General features: G+C 37.7%; 2 protein-coding genes across 3 annotated transcripts in view; both read right to left on the reverse strand.

Moving 5' to 3' along the window:
• Nucleotides 1–1,907, reverse strand: part of ADAM32 (ADAM metallopeptidase domain 32) — a 146,992-nt gene extending 145,085 nt beyond the window's left edge. Inside the window, exon 1 of the mRNA XM_060136298.1 lies at nt 1,808–1,907. The gene's annotated coding sequence lies outside the window, so the exon portion shown is untranslated. The remainder of the gene's footprint in view (nt 1–1,807) is intronic.
• Nucleotides 1,908–4,269: 2,362 nt separating this feature from the next.
• The window catches only part of ADAM9 (ADAM metallopeptidase domain 9), a 103,163-nt gene continuing 85,863 nt past the window's right edge, over nt 4,270–21,569 (reverse strand). For both annotated transcript variants that reach the window (XM_060136455.1, XM_060136454.1), the window contains 4 exons: nt 16,469–16,610; nt 14,733–14,820; nt 7,933–8,000; nt 4,270–5,990 (listed from right to left, as the gene is read on the reverse strand). In XM_060136455.1, the coding sequence (XP_059992438.1) occupies nt 5,897–5,990; nt 7,933–8,000; nt 14,733–14,820; nt 16,469–16,610 (392 nt within the window). In that variant the 3' untranslated portion in view covers nt 4,270–5,896. The remainder of the gene's footprint in view (nt 5,991–7,932; nt 8,001–14,732; nt 14,821–16,468; nt 16,611–21,569) is intronic.

A 21,569-nucleotide genomic window follows, 5' to 3' on the forward strand; every position in this document is an offset into this window, starting at 1 on the left:
AGCTGTTTTGCAGACACTGAAACCCTCACCAGGTGGGAGAAGTTAACTATGTGATGACCAGACTGCAGCCAAGACATAAGCTGCTCCATCTTGCACAATTCCAAGAACTGGCCTCAAGGAAATGGGAACCAACCCTGGAACTGAAGATTAACTGAACTTAAAACAATCAAGATGACACTGATCAGACCACCACATGACCAATTTCATGACTGCGGGAGCTGACTGTGCTGTTCTGCAAGTCGTAGCCCCCTCCCTCTGCCTATACATCCCTGAAACTCCCCTTTCAAAGCTCTTGCCCCCAATCAACAACCAAGCTGGTGTTTGGACACGAGTCTACCTTCTCCCCAGGTTGCCAGCCTCCTGAATGAAGCAACCTTTCCTTTCCTACCAATACCTGTCTCTCGAGTACTGGCTTTTGAGCCGCGAGCAGCCAAACCTGAGTTCAGTAACATTACTGTTATTTTTTAACGAACTAATTAAAATTCTTAAATTTCTACATTAATTTCTAATATGACAAATACTGACGAATATAAGCAGAACATAAAAGCTCTCTGAGAACTTCAATAATTGTTACATTTTTGTTCATTTCTTTGCTGAAAGAAACATTCCGAAAAGTTTCAGAAACACTGTATTTAAATGTTGCAGGTGTTATGGTGAAGATGTGTCCCCCGGCCCCAGCTTTCCTATTGGAAGCCCTAACCCCCAATGTGATGGTATTCAGCAATGGGATCTTTGGGAGGTAATCAGGGTTAGATGAGATCATGAAGATGGATCTCTCATGATGGGTTTCACGCCTTTGTAAGAAGAGACAAGTGAGTTTGCTCCTTCTCTCTGCTCACAAAGAAGAGGTCACGTGAGTACACAGCAAGAAGGGAACGGTCTACTAGCCAGGAAGAGAGACCTCACCACATCCCCACTATGAGAGCACCCTGATTTCAGGCTTCCTGCCTCCAGAACTGTGAGAAAATAAATCTCTGTTGTTTAAGCCACCCGGTCTAGGGTATTTTGTGGGGGGAACGGGGGGTGCCGTCCGAGTTCAGCAGTTAGCATGTAACAGCAAAATGACTGGAAACAATCCAACAGTCCTTTAATAAGAGAACTGGCTGCTAAATTGTGGTACCTCCAAGCCACAGAACACTATGCAGATGGGGGAGCAGAAGATATTCCATGTACTGACACAGAATGGGAAGATTCAGAACAGTGTATAAAAAGGGAAGGAAAATAAGAACATATCTTAAAATTTTACTTGCATCTAAATCCCCCCCTAATATATTTTAAAATTTTGAGGACTCTCTGTTCTGGACTAACTGTTCCCCGTATTGTCACAATGTCAGCAATAGAATATTTTTTTGGTATTGCAGGACAAGTTACTGAATGCAGGACAAATTATACTGGAACAGATGATATCTGAGGAGACACAGTTTTCTGGAGTTTGAGTAGAGTTCATGAAGTTTCTGGGGTGCTTCTGAGCGCAAGAAATTGTGAGGTAGTTTTGTGAGTGCCTAACAGACCTCCATAAACGGCTGCCCCAAACCCAGATTCAGAGAGTCAGGGCGTCAGAGATTTAGTCCTTAAGCTTATTAAAAGTATCTTCCTCTCTCGTGAGTCAGTTCTGTATCCCTACGGAGCGCCTAAAAACTGCCCGGTTTCCTGACTGGCAAACGAAACCTAAAAGCAGGGAAGGGCGCCGAGTTCTCAATCGAGTCGAGGCGCAGTTTGACCCAAGCAGGTACGCGTTTAAAGAAGGAAAAGAAAAATCTTCCTCCTCCCCCTACCGGAGTAACAAACAGGGCATCCTCGGGCTTACCGGGTCTTGACGTTAGCAAGCCACGGAGCCCCGCTAGCAACATCATTAGGCGGAACATTTCGTGACTCCTGTCTTCCAGCGGAGACTTGAGCCCTACTGCCGTTGGCCGTTCGTGAGCGCTGTTCTCGCGAAGCTGCGGCACCTACCGGAGCGCCCGGTACTCAGCGCCCAGTCCACCAATCGCCTGTAGGGCACGCCTCCCTTTATAGTCGTGCGTCCGGATCCGCAGGAAGTTCTTTTCCCAGCAGTCCTCTCTACCCGATGGCCAGTTATCTGGAGGTCCCCGACCACCCCAGCCCTCTCCGTCGCCGTCATCGTCCCCCACAAACTTTTCGCTTCGTGTGGATGGACCTAAAAGAACTAACATTTATTGTGCGCTGTTTTGTATCAGACACTACTTGCTGAATTTAACACTATGCGCATACGCACACGCGCGCACACACACACACACACACACACACACACACACGAATTATACATTCATATTTCCTAAAGCTGAGGTCTTTTAATTAAAACAACAACAAAAATCCAGATAGATTTTAAAACGATTCCAAGAAAGGGAAAAGTGAGTAGATTTTGGTATCTTCGGAAAGTACCTGCTATGGTTTTTTTCCATACCCACTGCCCAAATACACTTTGTAACCAGGCTGTGTCTACTTTTTTCTCCAATCAAAAAGGTTCTCCCCAAACCGTTGGCTAAAATTCATGTGATGGCCTGCTCTTGTTCAGTAACTTCTCAGTACAATAAATATTCATTCATTCATGTAATGAATAAAATGGACACGATTTTTGCCCATAATTACAGTACATATGTTCCAGTAGAAAATTCTAGCCGAATTCCTCAACATAGTATTCAAAAATTTCTAAATTCGGAGCCCAGGCTGCTGCCTCTTTTCTTCTATCCCCAGTGCTATGACTACTTATGACTTCCTGTCTTTCCTGAATGAAAATTGCCTTATTACCTTGGACTGCAATGCCTCCTCCCTCCCAGACTCACCCCCCAGTCTCTACGTATATACACTATCCTTCAATTCTTTTCAAATCCCCAAGAATGAGTTAATCTCTCACACCAATTAACAGAACGGCAGATACACAAACTAAAAGGTCCCGTGGTAACACAGAAAAGTTCGTTTGGGGAATCACCACATCTAAACTCACAGTTGAGATGTAATTTTATGGATGCATAGGATTTCAACAGGGTAATCTAAGTCTGCAAAAGAATATCATGAGCAAAAACACGGCAACAAAAATACAACTGGCCTCTCGGTATCCACGGGGAGATTGATTCCAGGACCCACTGTGGATACCAAAATCCCCAGATGCTCAAGTCCCGATGTTGGCCCTCCGATTTCCGTACCTGCAGATTCAACCAACCATGGATACTGAACTATTTACCACTTGCGGTTGGTTGAATCCACGGATGTGAACCTGCAGATATGGAGTGCCACTGTATTTTTATTGGAAAACAAAAAAGCTTGTAAGTGGATCTGTGCAGTTCAAACCCACGTGGTTCAAGGGTCAACTGTATACACACAGCTTGCATCTCAACAGGAACAACAAATGCTAGACTAACACTTCTTTTAGGGGGTAGTTGAGCCAAAAGCTGGTTTCATCTTGCTTCACAGCATTAGAACCGTTACAGTAAATGCTTAGACTTGTTAATTAGTGGTAAGTACTTTGAATGGATTTCCAGTTATTTCACTTCTTTGTTATTTCCTTCTCCGCAACCTTTCCTGTTTAAATCTTTTAAAAAGCAGACTTTATGTCATTCTTACTTGTGTATATGGCTCTCTCTATAATGGGAGGCATGTCTCATCCAGAACTTATATATCACAGGACCTAATGACATACTGTGGTACCTGCAAGATGGTAGAGTTTCAGTAAACATTTATAGAATTTAATAAAATCTGATCTGTGCTTAGAAAACCTAGATCATGTTTTACTAGATGGTTAGAGACCCAGGCAGCTGCCTGATAGAAAGGGAAAATGCGATACCTCAAACAAGGTAATAAGCTTGTGAACACAGTCACACAGCAACACCAAAGTTACATACAATTTATCCTTGATTATTAAAACATCTTTAGCAGATGGCAAAGAATACCTTTAATATTTTCAAATTTTTAAGTGGCATCTATGAAGAAATGTTACAATTTTTAATAACAATCCAAGATAAATCAAGGACAAACCTAAGTGAAAAGAATATAAAATACGTAAAAATATATATAAAAGCAAAAGAAGTTCAGACTGATCAACAGTCTTTTAGAAAAACTTTCTAAATATTCAAAGATCCAAGGAATTATCTAATTCTGAAAAAAGTTTTAAGTTGCATAGTTAATATATTACCAACTGTGAAATTTCAGTGATATGAATGACAATTGCAAAGCTGTGCAAAAACTGTGGGACTATCTCAGTGACAAACACAAACATTTTTGGTTGTATATTAATTCATTCAGAGATTTAAATTGAAATGAAGAATCTTTATTTGGGACTGTTTACAATTTTTAATATGTACCTGATTGTTAAAATAATGTACCATCTTCAGAAGACAGATATGTGTCTTATTCAAAACCAATCTGTTTTTCTTTTTAACAAAAAGCCACTGTTCACAATTTGGCAGAAGTCTGGAAAATTAGTATAATGTTTTAATTAATAAGGTTATAAATAGCTGAGTATTTAAGAAATTACTGGGCAACACAAATCAGAATTTCAAGTATTTTATTTATTGTAAATCTTATGTTTGTATATGTATGTATACACAAACCAAAAATTTTTTAAAAACTAAAGAAATTCAGTTAATAAACTTATTAATAAACTTTATTATGAAAAATTACCAAAAAAATTTAGGTGCTTAAATTTTTATCATTCATACCATTTCTTCCACAGTAAAAATTCATTTTTTTATCATAGCTGGGACAATAACTCACAGATACCACTAACTTTTTTGCACTTATCTAAGAAAACTTTTTCTTCCTTCCTTTCTCCAGCCTAATTTCTTTAAAAATATTAGTGTCAACAGAGACATTATCAAGCACACCTTAGTAAATGTAAACATTCTAAATTATATTAATAGCAATCTTTGAAGTTTCAGATTTTGGACTTAAAATTAAAGTGCTTATGAAATTCTCAAGTGGTTTTATGATAGCTCAATTGATTGAAGATATTATAATTGTTCCTGCTTTTTATTACAGCCAAGAATCAACAGCGTATCTGATTAGTTCTATTAAATACTTCGTACCTTAAAGTTTATAATTAATTTAAAATAATGCTATTGTAAAAGGATGCTATGCTTTAACATGATTCATAATAGAAATTCTATTATTAAATTAACTTTTCTAATATTCATTATCCATTGATAGATCCACAGAATCTATTAGCCATAGAATCCACAGAATCATATATCCATAGAATGTTCATTAAAATGGAAGATAATAACTGTGTGTAAGTATACACATACACACTTTTAGTGTGTTTTTGCACTTTTAAATTTATATTATGGTATCTTAATTCTGTATTTTGTGCATTCTTCTGAAGACAGAGTATTCCTTTATTCATGTAGTGAATGAGATACACAAAATTCTAGTGTGTGATGATTATTAGTCTGTGCAAGATTAAAAATATTAGATATTAATTGACAGCTAATTAGTTTTCACAGGTATTAGATTATTACATGTTCAATCAGAAACTACATTAATGATAACTAAGGTCAAAATTCAGAATTACATTTAAGCACATAATGACAAAACTTAAACCAATACAGTTAATTTGAAAATCACTACAGTAACGTGTTCAAATAACATAATCCATGTCACGTGCATTAACCTCACAGATGACCGAATAAAATGTATTCAGTAATGGAAATGAAAATGTTATTCTAAATTCCCTGGCTTTACTGCATTTCTTCTGTTTCTCATTTCCCACTACTCAAGTTCTGTTTTTCTGTATTAACAAAGTTTGTTTGGTGGTATTTTGTTTTCATTCATAATTGCAGCAGGAAGAAAGGTTTTTCAAGAAAATATCAGGAAAAAAAAAGTATTAGCTCAGTTCCCTGAAGATGTCTGCAAAATGAAAGGTTAAAAAAAAACCAAACAATCAAGTGAGGGAACTATATAACGGAGGTGGAGGAGCAGGACGAGCAGGAATTAAATTTCCCTGAGATGATACTTTCGGTTGTGGTGGAGGTGGCCTGTGAGGGGGAAGAAAGACAGTTAATCGTATGTTTCAACCGTATGAAATAATGCTACCTTCATTACAAGCCCAACATAACACCATTCTTGACATCACTGACAATTCTTAAGGGTACCTTATATTCTGAGATCATTACGAATCGGATATGTAATGGTTAAAAGTCTCCAATCGGAGTCTAAAATGGAGTAACTACCTTAAAGTCATGCTAGTATATAATCAATAATGTACAAAGGTTCTGGTGTATATGTGTTTAAAAAGGACAGTACATGAGGGGCTTCCCTGGTGGCGCAGTGGTTGAGAGTCTGCCTGCCGATGCAGGGGACGCGGGTTCATGCCCCGGTCCGGGAATATCCCACATGCCGCGGAGCGGCTGGGCCCGTGAGCCATGGCCGCTGAGCCTGCGCGTCCGGAGCCTGTGCTCCACAACGAAGAGAGGCCACAACAGTGAGAGGCCCGCGTACCACACACAAAAAAAAGGACAGTACATGAAATAGAAAAGACAAATTGTAAAAGACAACTGAAGATACTATGTGAATTACCTCTTGTACTGTTAGGATTTAAGGGGAGCAAATCACAACTAAGTATAAACCTTACATACATACATAGAACTGAAATTCCAGCTCTCTCAAATACAATTTCCACTCCAAGAATTAAACCTGCTATGACTTCTATACCAGTCCTTCTCAGTTCTCATGCTTTAACCTGTGGATACTCTTCCCTAACTTCTTCATCCAATTCTAGTATACCTCTATTCCAATAAGATACTAGAACTTTGCATGGTGAATATGTGTCTCACTATTTATATAATCTGCTCCTGAGGTTCAGGTGGATTTCAGTACACTCTCACTGCATAATAAAGTTTATACTTGAGGATACTACTCAGTGTGCAATTCAACTGTAATTTGAAGGACTTTTGCGGGGTGGGGGGGGTGAGATGTATTTTATGTGATGCAAAATGTTATAATAAATTTTCTCCTTTCTTGCTGATGTTACGCCCATCCACTGAGTCTTTTATTTTTCTTGTGGTTTTCAGTTCTAGAATTTCCATTTAATTCTTTTTTTAGGTTTTTAAGTCCAGCACATCTAGTTTTGTGCTGAAATTCTCAATCTTGACTATTAATTCGGTGATGTAATTGTCATAGTTACTTTAAAGTCCATCTCTGATATTAATTGCATACCCTCTGAGTCTGCTTTTCTTGGTTTTAGTCACATTTTCTTTTCTTATATGTCTAGCTTTTTAAACTGGGGGCCAAACATTAAAAAAATAATAATAAAACTGCAGGAAATAAGTTGAGGGTCTGATTCACCCTTACCCCGGGGTCCCAACACAAAGACTGGGATATTTGCCAGGGTACCACCTCCTTGACAGGGCTCCAGTCTTTGTCCCCTCATCCCTATGAGTTTGTTGAAAGCTCTCCTCAGCTTCCTATCCTCTCACGTTCAGAATAGGTAGATATTTACAGTCTAGGATGAAAAATGGTCCCAAAAGCTGAGATTATCTCTGGACTGCCTTCCTCTCCTGGACCATAGTCCCATAATCTCTCATTTCCTTGGTAGTTTTCTGATGCCTTGAAATACATATTTTCTTATATTGTCTAGCTTTTTTCTAGCTGTTCCTAATAAGAAGGCTGGTCCAGCCTATCTGATTTCCCATTGCTGGTTATTTTAAAGGTCGTTGCTTCTGAATCTTACAGACACCAAAGGCTACAGCAGCTGTTGAATGTCTCGTTTGGGCTTCTTTAAAATTTCATTCCAACACTGCATTAATATGACAAAACTTATATAAAAGCTCCTAAAAGTTTTTCTGCAAATTGTGTTCTATCTAAACTGTTAGCAACAAATACCTTGTCCTAAATTAAATTAAAAATACAAGAGAACTATTTAGACATTAACCCTGGGTTTTATTCTGGTCAAGTAATCTAAGCAAATTCACTTCAGACCTTGATGGGAACTGCTGAGGCTGCTTGGCTGCATAAGTTGGTACTGGAAATCTGTTTGCATATATAGGCTAAAAAGGAAAAAAAAAGTTATTACCACAGTGCACTCATAAATATATTTTCTATAAAGTTTATTTTCCATATAAAAGTAATCAATCTATTTAAAAATCTATGAATAGATGACTATTAATGTTGACATTTTAAAATACTTCGCTTATTCAACATGTCTTTGCTACTGAGTGTAGAATATTTAATTTTTAAGATTGTATATATTTTTAATAGATCTTTATTGGCGTATAATTGCTTCACAATACCGTGTTAGTTTCTGTTGCACAACAAAGCGAATCAGCCATATGCATACCTATGTCCCCACATCCCCTCCCTCTTGCGTGTCCCTCCCACCCTCCCTGTCCCACCCCTCTAGGTCATCGCAAAGCACCGAGCTGATCTCCCTGTGCTATGCTGCTGCTTCCCACCAGCCAACTATTTTACATTCGGTAGTGTATATATGTCGATGCTGCTCTCACTTTGCCCCAGCTTCGCTCTCCCACGCCATGTCATCAAGTCCATTCTCTATGTCTACCTCTTTATTCCTGCCCTGCAACTAGGTTCATCAGTACCTTTTTTTTTTTTTTGGATTCCATATATATGCGTTAGCATATGGTATTTGTTTTCTCTTTCTGACTTACATCACTCTACGACAGACTATAGGTCCATCCACCTCACTACAAATAACTCAATTTCGTTTCTTTTTCTGGCTAAGTAATATTCTGTTGTATATCATGTGCCACATCTTCTTTATCCATTCATCTGTTGATGGACATTTAGGTTGGTTCCATGTCCTAGCTATTGTAAATAGTGCTGCAATGAACATTGTGGTACATGACTCTTTTTGAATTATGGTTTTCTCAGGGTATATGCCCAGCAGTGGGATTGCTGGGTCATATGGTAGTTCTATTTTTAGTTTTTTAAGGAACCTCCATACTGTTTTCCATAGTGGTTGTATCAATTTACATTCCCACTAACAGTGTAGGAGGGTTCCGTTTTCACCACACCTTTCCTTCTACTGACTTTGGGTTTTCTTTGTTCTTCTTTCCCTAGTTGTTTTAAAAGTGTATTGTTTATTTGAGATTTTTCTTGTTTCTTGGGGTGAGATTGAATTGCTATAAACTTCCCTCTTAGAACTGCTTTTGCTGCATCCCATAGATTTTGGGTCGTCATGTTTTCATTGTCATTTGTTTCTGTGTATTTTTTTTATTTCTTCTTTGATTTCTTCATGATCTCTTGGTTCCTTAGTAACGTATTGTTTAGCCTCCACGTATTTGTGTTTTTTACAGTTTTTTTCCTATAACTGATTTCCAATCTCATAGTGTTGTGGTCAGAAAAGATGCTTGATATGATTTCAATTTTCTTAAATTTTCTGAGGCTTCTTTGTGACCCAGGATGTGATCTATCCTGTAGAATGTTCCATGTGCACTTGGGAAGAAACTGTATTCTACCACTTTTGGGTGGAATGTCCTAAAAATATCAATTAAATCTATTCGGTCTATTGTATCATTTAAAGCTTGTGTTTCCTTATTTATTTTCTGTTTGGATGATCTGTCTATTGGTGTAAGTGGGGTGTTAAAGTCCCCTACTATTATTGTATTACTATCGATTTCTCCTTTCATGGTTGTTAGCATTTGCCTTATGTATTGAGGTGCTTCTATTTGGGTACATAAACATTTATAATTGTTGTGTCTTATTCTTGGATTGATCTCTTGATCATTATGTAGTGTCCCTCCTTATCTCTTGTAACAGTCTTTATTTTAAAGTCTATTTTATCTGATATGAGTATTGCTACTCCAGCTTTCTTTTGATTTCCATTTGCATGGAATACCGTTTTCCATCCCCTCACTTTCGGTCTGTATGTGTCCCTAGGTCTGAAGTGGGTTTCTTGTAGACAGCATATATACAGGTCTTGTTTTTGTATCCATTCAGCCAGTCTGTGTCTTTTGGTTGGGGCATTTAATCCATTTACATTCAAGGTTATTATTGATATGTATGTTCCTATTGCCATTTTCTTAATTGTTTTGGGGGGTTTTTTTTGTGGGTCTTTTTCTTCTCTTGTGTTTCCCGCTTAGAGAAGTTTCTTTAGCATTTGCTGTAAAGCTGGTTTCGTGGTGCTGAATTCTCTTAGCTTTTGCTTGTCTGAAAAGCTTTTGACTTCATTGAATCTGAATGAGATCCTTGCTGGGTAGAGTAGTCTTGGTTGTAGCTTTTTCTCTTTCATCACTTTAAGTATATCCTGCCACTCCCTTCTGGCCTGCACTTTCCACTGAAAAATCAGCTGATAACCTTATGGGGATTCCTTTGTATGTTAGTTTTTGTTTTTCCTTGCTGCTTTTAATGTTTTTTCTTTGAATTTAATTTTTGTTAGTTTGATTAATATGTGTCTTGGTGTATTTTTCCTAGGGTTTATCCTGTATGGGACTCTCTGTGCTTCCTGGACTTGGGTGACTCTTTCCTTTCCCATGTTAGGGAAGTTTTCCACTATAATCTCTTCAAATATTTTCTCAGACCCTTTCTTTTCTCTTCTTCTGGAGCCCCTATAATTCGAATGTTGGCGTGTTTAGTGCTGTCCCAGAGGTCTCTGAGATTGTCTTCAATTCTTTTCATTCTTTTTTCTTTATTCTGCTCCAGGGCAGTATTTCCACCATTTTGTCTTCCAGTTCACTTATTCATTCTTCTGCCTCAGTTATTCTGTTATTGATTCCTTCTAATGTATTTTTCATTTCAGATGTTGTGCTGTTCATCTGTTTGTTCTGTACTTCTTCTAGGTCCTTGTTAAACATTTCCTGTATTATCTCAATCTGTGCTTCCATTCTGTTTCTGAGATTCTGGATCATCTTTACTATCATTACTCTGAATTCTTTTTCCGGTAGATTACTTATTTCCTCCTCATTTATTTGGTCTCGTAGGTTTTTACCTTGCTCCTTCATCTATGACATATTTTTTTGCTGTCTCTCTTTTTTTTTATGAGTGGGATTGTGTTCCTGTTTTATTGGTTGTTTGGCCTGAGGCTCCCAACACTGGAGTCTGTAGGCTATTGGATAGAGCTGGGTCTTAGTGATGAGATGAGGAACTCTGTGAGACCTCACTCCAGTGAATATTCCCTGGGGTCTGAGGTTCCCGTTAGTCCACTGGTGCAGACTCAGAGCTCCCACCGCAGGAGCTTCTGCCCAACCCCAGGCTTGCAAACCAGGATCCCTCAAGCCACATGGGGTGGAAAAAAAGAGAAAAAGAACAATAACAAAGCAAAAAATAAAATTAGGCTAGGAAACTAACAGTTATATTAGAAAGAATGTAAAAATAAAAATATAGATGAATCAACAACCAGAAGGTACATCAGTATCACAATAGTAAAAAAGAGGAGGAGGGAAAAGGAAAAAAAAAAAAAAGAAAAAAGGGGTGGGGGGAAGGCCTTGGCTGTGGAGAGCAGGGCCTAAGCAAGGGTGAGATTTGAGTGGTGGGCAGGGCCTATGCTTAGCACCCACAGGGCTGTAAAAGATGGGGGGTAAGGGGGTGGGGCTTAGGCTCAATGGAACAGAAGGGGCCCAGGCGTGCCCCCCACTCCTGGTCTCAGAGGGCAGGGGACCTCACCTGGGAGCCCAGCAGGCTTTCTGGGCTCGTGTGGGCAGGGCAAACGCCCTCCCCTCCTCTCCTTTTCCTCTGGTCTGGGGTCTGGGAGGGCCCCTCCCACCTGCTTCTCCTGATCTCCCTGGCCTACCCTCTTATGTCCCCAGAACCAATGTGGCCGGGGAGGGAAGGGGGGGCCTTGGAGGGCATGGGACCAGCCTGGGAGCTCAGCAGGCTCCCTGGGCCCTCGTCAAAATTATATTTTTTTAAATTCAAAAATAATGAAGTATTATCTTGGCCCTAATCAACTCCATTAGTTAAAAGGTAACATATTTCCTATGTCCATGTATTTTAAATAAAATCTTCCAAAAATGTATTGCCAAACCTATACAGTACCTAACTGGTACTGTAAATACCACTAATTTACAACCCTTGATTTTGATGTGGAAAACAGGGAACTTCTGTGCACTGCTGATGCAAATGTATAATAAACTGGTACAGCCACCATGGAAAACAGTATGGAGGTTCCTCAAAAAATTAAAAACACAACTACCATATGATCCAGCAATTCTATTTCTTGGTGTTTATCCAAAGAAAATGAGAACACTAACTTGTAAAAATATCTGCACCCCCATGTTCATTGCAACATTATTTATAACAGCCAACATGTGGAAGAGCCTAAGTGTCCATCTGTGGCACATACATATATATATAAGAATATTATTCAGCCACCAAACAAAAGGAAATCTTGCCATTTGTGACAACATGGATGGACTAGAGGGCATTCAGGCTAAGTGAAATAAGCCAGACAGGAAAAGACAAATACTGTATGATCTCACTTATATGTGGAATCTAAAAACAAACAAACAAACCAAAAAATACCAAACTCTTAGATACAGAGAACAGATTGCAGAATGACATAGGCAGGAGAGGGAGATGGGTGAAAACAGATGAAGGTGGTCAGAAGGTACTAGTTTCCAGTCATAAGATGAATAAGTCCTGGGGATATAATGTACAGCATGGTGACTGTAGTTAATAACACTGCATTGCATATTTGAAAGCTGCTAAGAGAGCAAACTTTAAAAATTCTCATCACAAGAAAAAAAATTTGTAACTATGTGTGGTGATGGATGTTAACTAGACTTATTGTGGTGCTCATTTCATACCATACACAAATATTGAATCATGTTGTATACCTGAAACTTATATGTTATGTCTATTATATCTCAATTTTATTTTTTTTTAGATCTTGTTATGTATATCCCTTGAGGGGGAACCAGGATCCTGCCCCAAGGCTGCACTGTTTTTTTAATAAATTTATTTATTTAATTTATGTATTATTTTTGGCTGTGTTGGATCTTCATCGCTTATGCGTGGGCTTTCTCTAGTTGCAGCAAGTGGGGCTTCTCCTGTTGCGAAGCACAGGGTCTAGGTGTGCAGGCTTCAGTAGTTGTGGCATGCGTGCTCAGTAGTTGTGGCGCACAGGCTTAGTTGCTGCGAGGCATGTGGGATCTTCCCGGACCAGGGCTCGAACCCGTGTCCCCTGCATTGGCAGGCGGATTCTTAACCACTAGACCACTAGGGAAGCCCATATCTCAATTTTTTAAAACGTAGAATAGTCGTTGCTAGGGTGTGGGGGATGGGGACTTATTGCTTCATGGGTACAGAGTTTCTGTTTGGGGTAATGAAAAAGTTTTAGAAATAGGTAGCAGTGATGATTGCACAACATTGTGAATGTAATTAATGCCACTGAATTGTAAACTTAAAAATGGTCAAAATGGCAACCTTTATGGCATGTATATTTTACCACGATAAAAAAGGAAAAAAATATGTCAAAGACGAAAAAGAACACATATATAATTTCTAACTTGGATATGTAGGGACTGTGTGATCGTCCTATATATGTAGTGATATGGAAAAATCTCTGAGATATATGGTTAAGGGGGAAAAAGGGCATAACAAGTTTTGTTGCTTTTTTATAAAGGAAAAGGGAGAAGAACTGGGAGATTCCATATGTATCCTTCCGTATTAGAAGGATATCTAATCATCTTACCTCCACATAACTGGAAAGACTTTAAAAGTCTGACAGTACCAAGTGTTGGCAAAGATGTAGTTTGACAGGAATGCTCATACACCACTGACAGTACAACACCCAATGGTGTAACCTTTTTGGAAAACAATTTGGCATTTTCCAGTAAATATTCACATACCTTTCAACCCAGCAATTTAATTCCTGTATGCCCCTAGATCAGAGCTCTCTAACAGAATTTTCTACAATGATGGAAACAATCTATGTCTGTGGTGTCCCTACAATAGTGGCCACATATGATCTATCGAGCGTTTAAAATGTCAATGAGGAATGGAATTCTTAATTTTATTTAATTTAAAATGAAATTTAAATAGCCACATGTGGATAGTAACCACTGTACTAGTACAGTCCTAGAACTCACACATGTGCATGAGAAACATATAGAATGTTTACCTTAGCTTTGTTCATAGTAATGAACAATTGGAAACTAGTAATAGAAAAATGGATTTTTAAACTGTGTGGTATTTATGTAACATAGTATCAATAGTGAAAATGAATGCATTAGAGCTACACGTATTGCTAGGGACAAATCACAAAGCAATGTTAAAGGAAAAAGCAAGTTGTAGATATATGTGTAAGATAGCAAGCAAAACATATAATGTTTAAAAGCAGATAAAGTAATATTATATATTTCTTAGGGATATATGCATATTAGAAAAAGTATATCATTATCCCAGTATTCCCTAATACACTCCCAAGGACAGTGATTACTGGTCCCACTGCTGAGACAACTAGGCCTATTATTCCAGGAGCTCAGCACCAGATCTTCAGTAACATGCCCTGGGGAAGCCAGGCATTAAAAACAGAAGGATAGCAGACATAGGAGAAAACAGTGACAGCATAAATCCCACGTCATTTCCCAAGCTTGGTTTCAAGGCAAGACATTCTCAATGACTAGATGTTTTCTCCCATCTCCTCTGAGCCACGGACCCTGCTGGTATTCCATTAACTAACCCAGAGACTACCTATAGACCACACTCCTAAATTCTTTGGAAATTATCTCTGTTTATTCCTATATGATGTAACAATTTTTTTAATCTTTAAAACTTTGATATCATAATATAGTAAAGAAAAAGAATTTTTCATTTAAACTTACAACTTCTCTAGGAGGAGCCACCGAAGAAGCATGTCCAGGACCACTCACTGGCTGTCTAGAAACTTTTGCTTGATTTTTGCCATCTGACCTGAAAGATACAATTACTTTTGAGCTAAATTAAGATTAAAACATTTCTACATGATATATTACATAGACCTTGCATTCTCCCAAGTACAGAACAATGTTGTTGGTAGTGGTGGTGATGATGATCATGAAGACAACTAAAATTTTTACGGCATTTTTATTAGCTTTCACCCAGTTTTAATCCTTAGAGTACTAGAAAGTTTTATTAACCTCATTTTACAATTAAATAAACTGAAATTCTAAGAAATTATGTAGTTTGGTCAATTGGGCCAGTGTTCTCCAACTTCTCTCCTCAAGTCTTCCTGAGATCAGAGAGGAGTAAAAGCATATTCCTAGGTTTGAAGTAGTCACTCTGAATATTAGGAAGTCCAAGAGGAGCAAACAAGCTGGCTGGAAAGATGTCAACTAAGATTTAGACACGCTGAAATGATAGTGAGTCAGCTAGGTAGAAGTGTATAGGAGATAGCTATTGCTATGGAACTAAAATTTCAGAGATGCAGACTGGGGAATTATCTATAGGGATTGGTCAGTCTGAAGTTAAGAAAAAGGGTAGAAACATAAATCTGGGGAAGTCCCTGGCAGTCCAGTGGTTAGGACTTGGCGCTTCTACTGCTGTGGCCTGGGTTCAACCCCTATTCAGGGAACTAAGATCCCGCCAAGCCAGTGCAGTGTGGCCAAAGAAAAGGGTGGGCGAGGGTGCTATGCCTCAATAAATTACATTTTTTAAAAAAAGAAATATAAATCTGTTTTAGAATACATTAAGAAAAATAAAGCTAACATCAGGATACTCTAGGAAAACATTATACAGTAAGTGAGGTAAGTTAGAAATAGGGCAATGAAGTAAAGTGAGCCATCGAGGCAAGATTTGAACATTTTGGACTATTATCATAAGAAAGATTAGTTATTAAGTAATTACATTGTGCTATGGGTATTATTTGTTAGTATTTCCTCATTTAATCCTCATATCAACCCGAAGAGATAAGCAATATCATTATTCCCATTTTAAAGGAAGTAAACCAATGCTCAGAAACTTTTTTTATTATTCCAGTTCATAATTCTAGCAAATGACAAACTGGAACTTGAACTTAGATCTGACTACAAGGCCCAGGCTAATATATGCTACATTCCAATGCCAACATGTTAGAAGTGATCGCTGAGAGACAGTTGTATAAGAGTCCAACACACAGACTAGAAATATCAGCTGTCTGAATTATGACAGCCCTTTCTTCCATCAAAGCTTATTTCTTAAAAGCTGATGATTCACAAAATCTGTTTTCAAAACAGACTTGAAGAACTCTTTTCCTATGAGAACTGATACTTGAAATAGACAGGGATGAAAATTTTTTAACGAAGCCCAAATCAGAAGTTGTAGTCCAATTACTCCACTATCAGAAATCAAAGTCAAGTAAAATGAATCCTAGCAGCCATTTTCAGTAGCATATAGGCTGGTCACCATAATCCTTTCCCCTCACCATTATAATAGGTGGCTGAGTCACCACTGCCCTTTAACTCCTGCTAATCATGTCAAAAGAATGGAGAGATAACTTAGAACCCTATTTTTAAACCAGCTTCTATGATATGACTATCATCATTAATAATTATTATACTTTAAAATTTTTAATATGAATTTAAAAGAAAAATAATCTAAGTACTCATATGTTTGTGATCTCTTCCTTCTGCAGTAGCTTTTCTGTAGCTGGTCTCTCTTAATGAAGACAAAAGCAGCCAATGCAGTAAGAGGAACAATGACGAAGAAGAACACCAGAAGTCCGTCCCTCAAGGCGGTATTCTTTTCTACAGAGAAGGATTTTACATTAATGATCATTAAATTAGAAGTTAACTCATATTAACTAGAACATACTAGGTGATGATACGTTTTACATTAATTTTCACATTGTTCAAAAGCCACACTGATATAAACTGAAATATATTGAGAAGTCTTGTTCACTCCTCATGCTTACCCACTTCATTTTTGCCTCCCTGAAGATAACCACTTTTATTAATTTCTTATATAATCTTACAGTATTTCTTCATGTAAATATAAGCAAGAACAAAATATGTTCTATTGTTAACCCTTTCTTACACAAAAGGTAGCATGGCATAAATGCTATTCCACACATTACTTTTATCACTTAGCTATACTACATATCTTCCCAAACTATACATACAGCACCACCTCATTTTCTATACAGCTATACAAAACTCCATTGCAAGGATGTCCCGTAGTTTATTCAGTCAGTAAGTACCCTACTAATACTTTTATTTTTCCAATCTTCGCTGTTACAAAAAAAAATGTTACAATGAATAACCTTGTACATATGTCATATCATTTTGGTGCAGGTATATCTGTAGAATAATTTCCCAAAAGTAGAATTGCTGTATCAGAAGGTGAATGCATTCATCATTTTTTTTAAGGCACTATAAACCTGTCTACCACAGTGATGGTTACAAGTTAGCATGCCATATATTCAGACTATAATTCAAAAAGGTACATGCACCCCTATATTCATAACAGCACTATTCACAATACCCAAGACATGGAAACAACCTAAATGTCCATCGACAGATGAATGGATAAAGAAGATGTGGTACATATATATATAATGGAATACTACTCAGCCATAAAAAAGAATGAAATAATGCCATTTACAGCCACATGGATGGACCTAGAGATTACCCTACCAATTAAAGTAAGTCAGATAGAGAAAGACAAATACCATATGGTATCACTTATATGCAGAATCTAAAATATGACACAAATGAACTTACCTACGAAACAGAAACAGACTTACAGACATAGAGAACAGACTTGTAGTTGCCAAGAGGAATGGGGGGAGGGAGAGGGATGGATTGGGAGTTTGGGATTAGCAGATGCAAACTATTATATATAGAATGGATAAACAACAAGGTCCTACTACTATATAGCACAGGAAACTATATTCAATATCCTGTGATCAACCATAATGGAAAAGAACATGTAAAAGAATGTATATACATGTATCACTGAATCACTTTGCTGTACAGCAGAAATTAACACAACATTGTAAATCAACTATACTTCAATAAAATAAATTTCTTTTAAAAGTTAGAAGGCCAGCCAGCAATATACAAGAATTCCTCACAGCCTCACCTATAGAGTCAAACTTCTGCATGTTTGCCAACCTGGAAGGTGAAAAACTATATCTTTTATGATTTTAATTTGCATTTCTCTTTTTATACTATGATTTGAGCAACTTTTCATGTTTAAGGAAACATTGTATTTCTTTTTCTTCTCAGTCCTTTGACTGTTTTTCTGTTGGTCTATTGGTTTTTTTTCTTCTCAGTTTCTAAAAGCCTTTATATGTTAGGGAGAATAGTTTTATCTGTATGTGAGTTGGCAATATTTTCCCCATTTTGTCATTTGTCTTATGGTACAATGCTTTTCTCCATGCATAAGTTTATTGTTCTGAGGTAGCTGAAGTTATCAATCTTATTTTTTATGGCTTATGGATTTAAAGTCTTATTATAATTTTAAAAATTCATTAATTAACATTAATTTTGTCTGTTTCATGTTCTTTAGTGAAAGAATATAGTAAATATGAACACGAGTGGTAAACAGTGAAATTATCCTCATAGTTTTAAATTTGTAAAAGTACCAAAACTTTCTGTTCCAAAAGTTATATGAAACACTCAACCCAATTAAAAATAAAAATATGAAAAATTAAAGCAAGCTTGATGTATCAGTTTATACTCACTAATAAGTAGACAAAATTTAAATTAAAGCATCCAACACTGGCCAGGTTATGTTAAAATTGGTACCTTCATACTGTCAGTGGCATTACACAACTTCATTTGGAATTTTTATCAAGAATCATAAAAAAAAAAACCTGTAGGCTTCCCTGCATAAAAAAATCATATCTAGGGCTTCCCTGGTGGCACAGTGGTGGTTAAGAATCTGCCTGCCAATGCAGGGGACACAGGTTCGAGCCCTGGTCCGGGAAGATCCCACATGCCACAGAGCAACTAAGCCCGTGCACCACAACTACTGAGCCTGTGCTCTAGAGCCCATGAGCCACAACTACTGAGTCCATGTGCCACAACTACTGAAGCCCATGCGCCTTGAGCCTGTGCTCCACAATAAGAGAAGCCACCGCAGTGAGAAGCCTGCGCACCGCAACGAAGAGTAGCCCCCACTCACCACAACTAGAGAAAGCCCGCAGGCAGCAATGAAGACCCAATGTAGCCAAAAATTTTAAGAAATTAAAAAATAAAATAAATTAAATTAATTAAAAATAATCATAAAAAGGATTATACCTTTCAATCTAATAATACCATAACTGGCAATTTATACTTCAATTGGGAAAAATGCATGAGTATTAAGATGTACACTACAATGTTATCAATGTGTATCGAAAACTTAGAAACAACCTAATGTCAAATAATTAGACAACAGCTAAGTCAAGTTATGGCACATCCATCAATGGAATGATACACAGCCATTAATATCCATAGTTCTGACTTCCGCTTCTAGACAAGATGCAGTAATAGGGACCAGATTTATCCTGTCGGCTATAACAACCAGAAAACCAGGCAAAATACATGAAGCAATGGTTTTCATGGCATTGGACATAAGGCAATAAAGAACAACGATCCCTGAGAGACAGAAAGCAAATAAGGTGAGCTTTACAACAATCCCAGTTTGCTGCCTAGAGAAAGTTAACAGACTGTGATGAGGGGTGTGGGAATCCAAGCAAAACCAAGTGGTCTCCTCGAGTTGAGGAATGCACGCTAGTTGTCTGAGGAAGAAGCCAAGACAACTAGAGTTCACAGGCAAAGTACCAGAAGGGAGGCAGCTGCACAGATAGAACTTGAAAGATCTGCAAAGGGTTCCCCTCAAATACTCAGTTGAGTACTGATCAGTGTATGCATGTAAGGAAACCACCTGAAGCCAGAGAAAGAATCTCCTGAAAGGATTAGTGGGAATAAACCCAAGAACTCACACAGGACTGGAAAGAATACCTGTTCCTGCCATTTCCAGTGGAAAACTCCATAGTTAATGGCATTGAGTAGAATAAACAGAAGGGGTTTGCCTCAGTAATGGGGCAAAATCAGCCCTAGGCTAAATGCTGCTCAGGTACCCCCAATAGAGCTTTAAAAAAAGATTCAAAAGAACCGTACTACATCCATGTAGCTTAAGCCCACTTAAGCTTAAGCCCAAAGTTCAGCAATAGAAATTCAAAAACACCTAATATACAACAGGCAAAATTCACAATTTCTGGCATTCAGTAAAAACGTTAGAAGGCATGCAAAGAAGCAGAAAAATATGACCCAAAATGAGGAGAAAATCAATCAATCAAAACTAAGAAATGATACAGATGATAGAATTAGTAGACAAGGACATTAGAAATTATTATAAATGTATTCTACATGTTCAAGAAGATAAGTAAAGATTGAACATGCTGTGTAGAGACATGAGGAAGGAAAGAAGGAAGGAAGGGAGGGAGGGAGGAATGGAGAAAGAGAGAGTAGAAGGGAGGGAGAGAGGGAGGGAGGGAGGGAAGGAGGGATGGAGGGAGGGAGGAAGGAAGGAAGGAAAGCAGGCAAAGAAAAAGAGAGAGGGAAAGAAAGAAGGAGAGAGAGAGAAAGAAAACGAAAGGAAAAGGGAGGGAGAAATAGAACTTACAGCGATAAAAACTTCAATGTCTAAGATAAACAATACACTGGATGGAATTAATGGCAGATCAGACATCACAGAAGAAGAGTGAACTTGAAGAATAACAACAGAAACTATTCAAAGTTAAACACAAAGAATAAAGAATTTTTAAAAATCAAGGCAAATCACTGAGATGTGAAAGAACTCCAAGTAGCCAAATATACATGTAATGGGAGTCCCTGAGGGAGAGGAAAAAGAAGGAAAAAGGAAGAAAAAATATTTGAGGAAATAATGACCAAAATTTTTCCAAATTTGAAGAAAACTATAACAGCACAAATCCAAAAAGTTTAAGAAATCCCAAGCACACCAAGGCACATTATAATCAAATACTAAAAATGAGAGATAAAGAGATAATCTTATGAGCAACCAGAGGGTAAAAAAGAGACACACTAAAAACAGAAAACAAACAAAAAAAAGATGATGGCAGATTTCTCAGGAAAAACAGTGCAAGTCAAAAGACAACATAGGAACATCTGTGAAGAAGTAAAAGGGGGGGAAAAAACTGTCACCTTAGAATTCTTTACCCAGTCATCATTCCAGAAGAAGGCAAAATACTTTTTCAGATATACAAAGGTAAAAGTATTTGTCACCAGCAGAAATGTGAAAAAAAGAACTTCAAGCAGAAATTGAATGATGCCAGATGGAAATCTGACTTTACACAAAAAAATGAAGAGCACCAGAAATGGTAACTATGTGGGTAAATATAAAGACCTTTTCTATTATTTAAATTTCTTTTAAAAATAATCAACTGTTTAAAGCAAAAATAATCACAATGTATTATAGGTTTATAACATATGTAGTATGACGACAGTAGCACAAAAGCTGAGAGGAGAGACATGGAAGGATCCTGAAATGGCACAGTATCACATGAAGGGAGACTGTGATAGAAAAATATCAATGTGGTAGATTTAAACCCAAACATATCAATAATCAAATTAAATATAATTGGCCAAAACAACTCAATTAAAAGGCAGAGATGGGCTTCCCTGGTGGCGCAGTGGTTGAGAGTCCGCCTGCTGATGCAGCGGACACGGGTTCATGCCCAGGTCTGGGAAGACCCC

Source organism: Lagenorhynchus albirostris, chromosome 21 (genome assembly GCF_949774975.1).
Source record: "Lagenorhynchus albirostris chromosome 21, mLagAlb1.1, whole genome shotgun sequence".
In the NCBI taxonomy this organism is placed as follows: Eukaryota; Metazoa; Chordata; class Mammalia; order Artiodactyla; family Delphinidae; genus Lagenorhynchus; species Lagenorhynchus albirostris.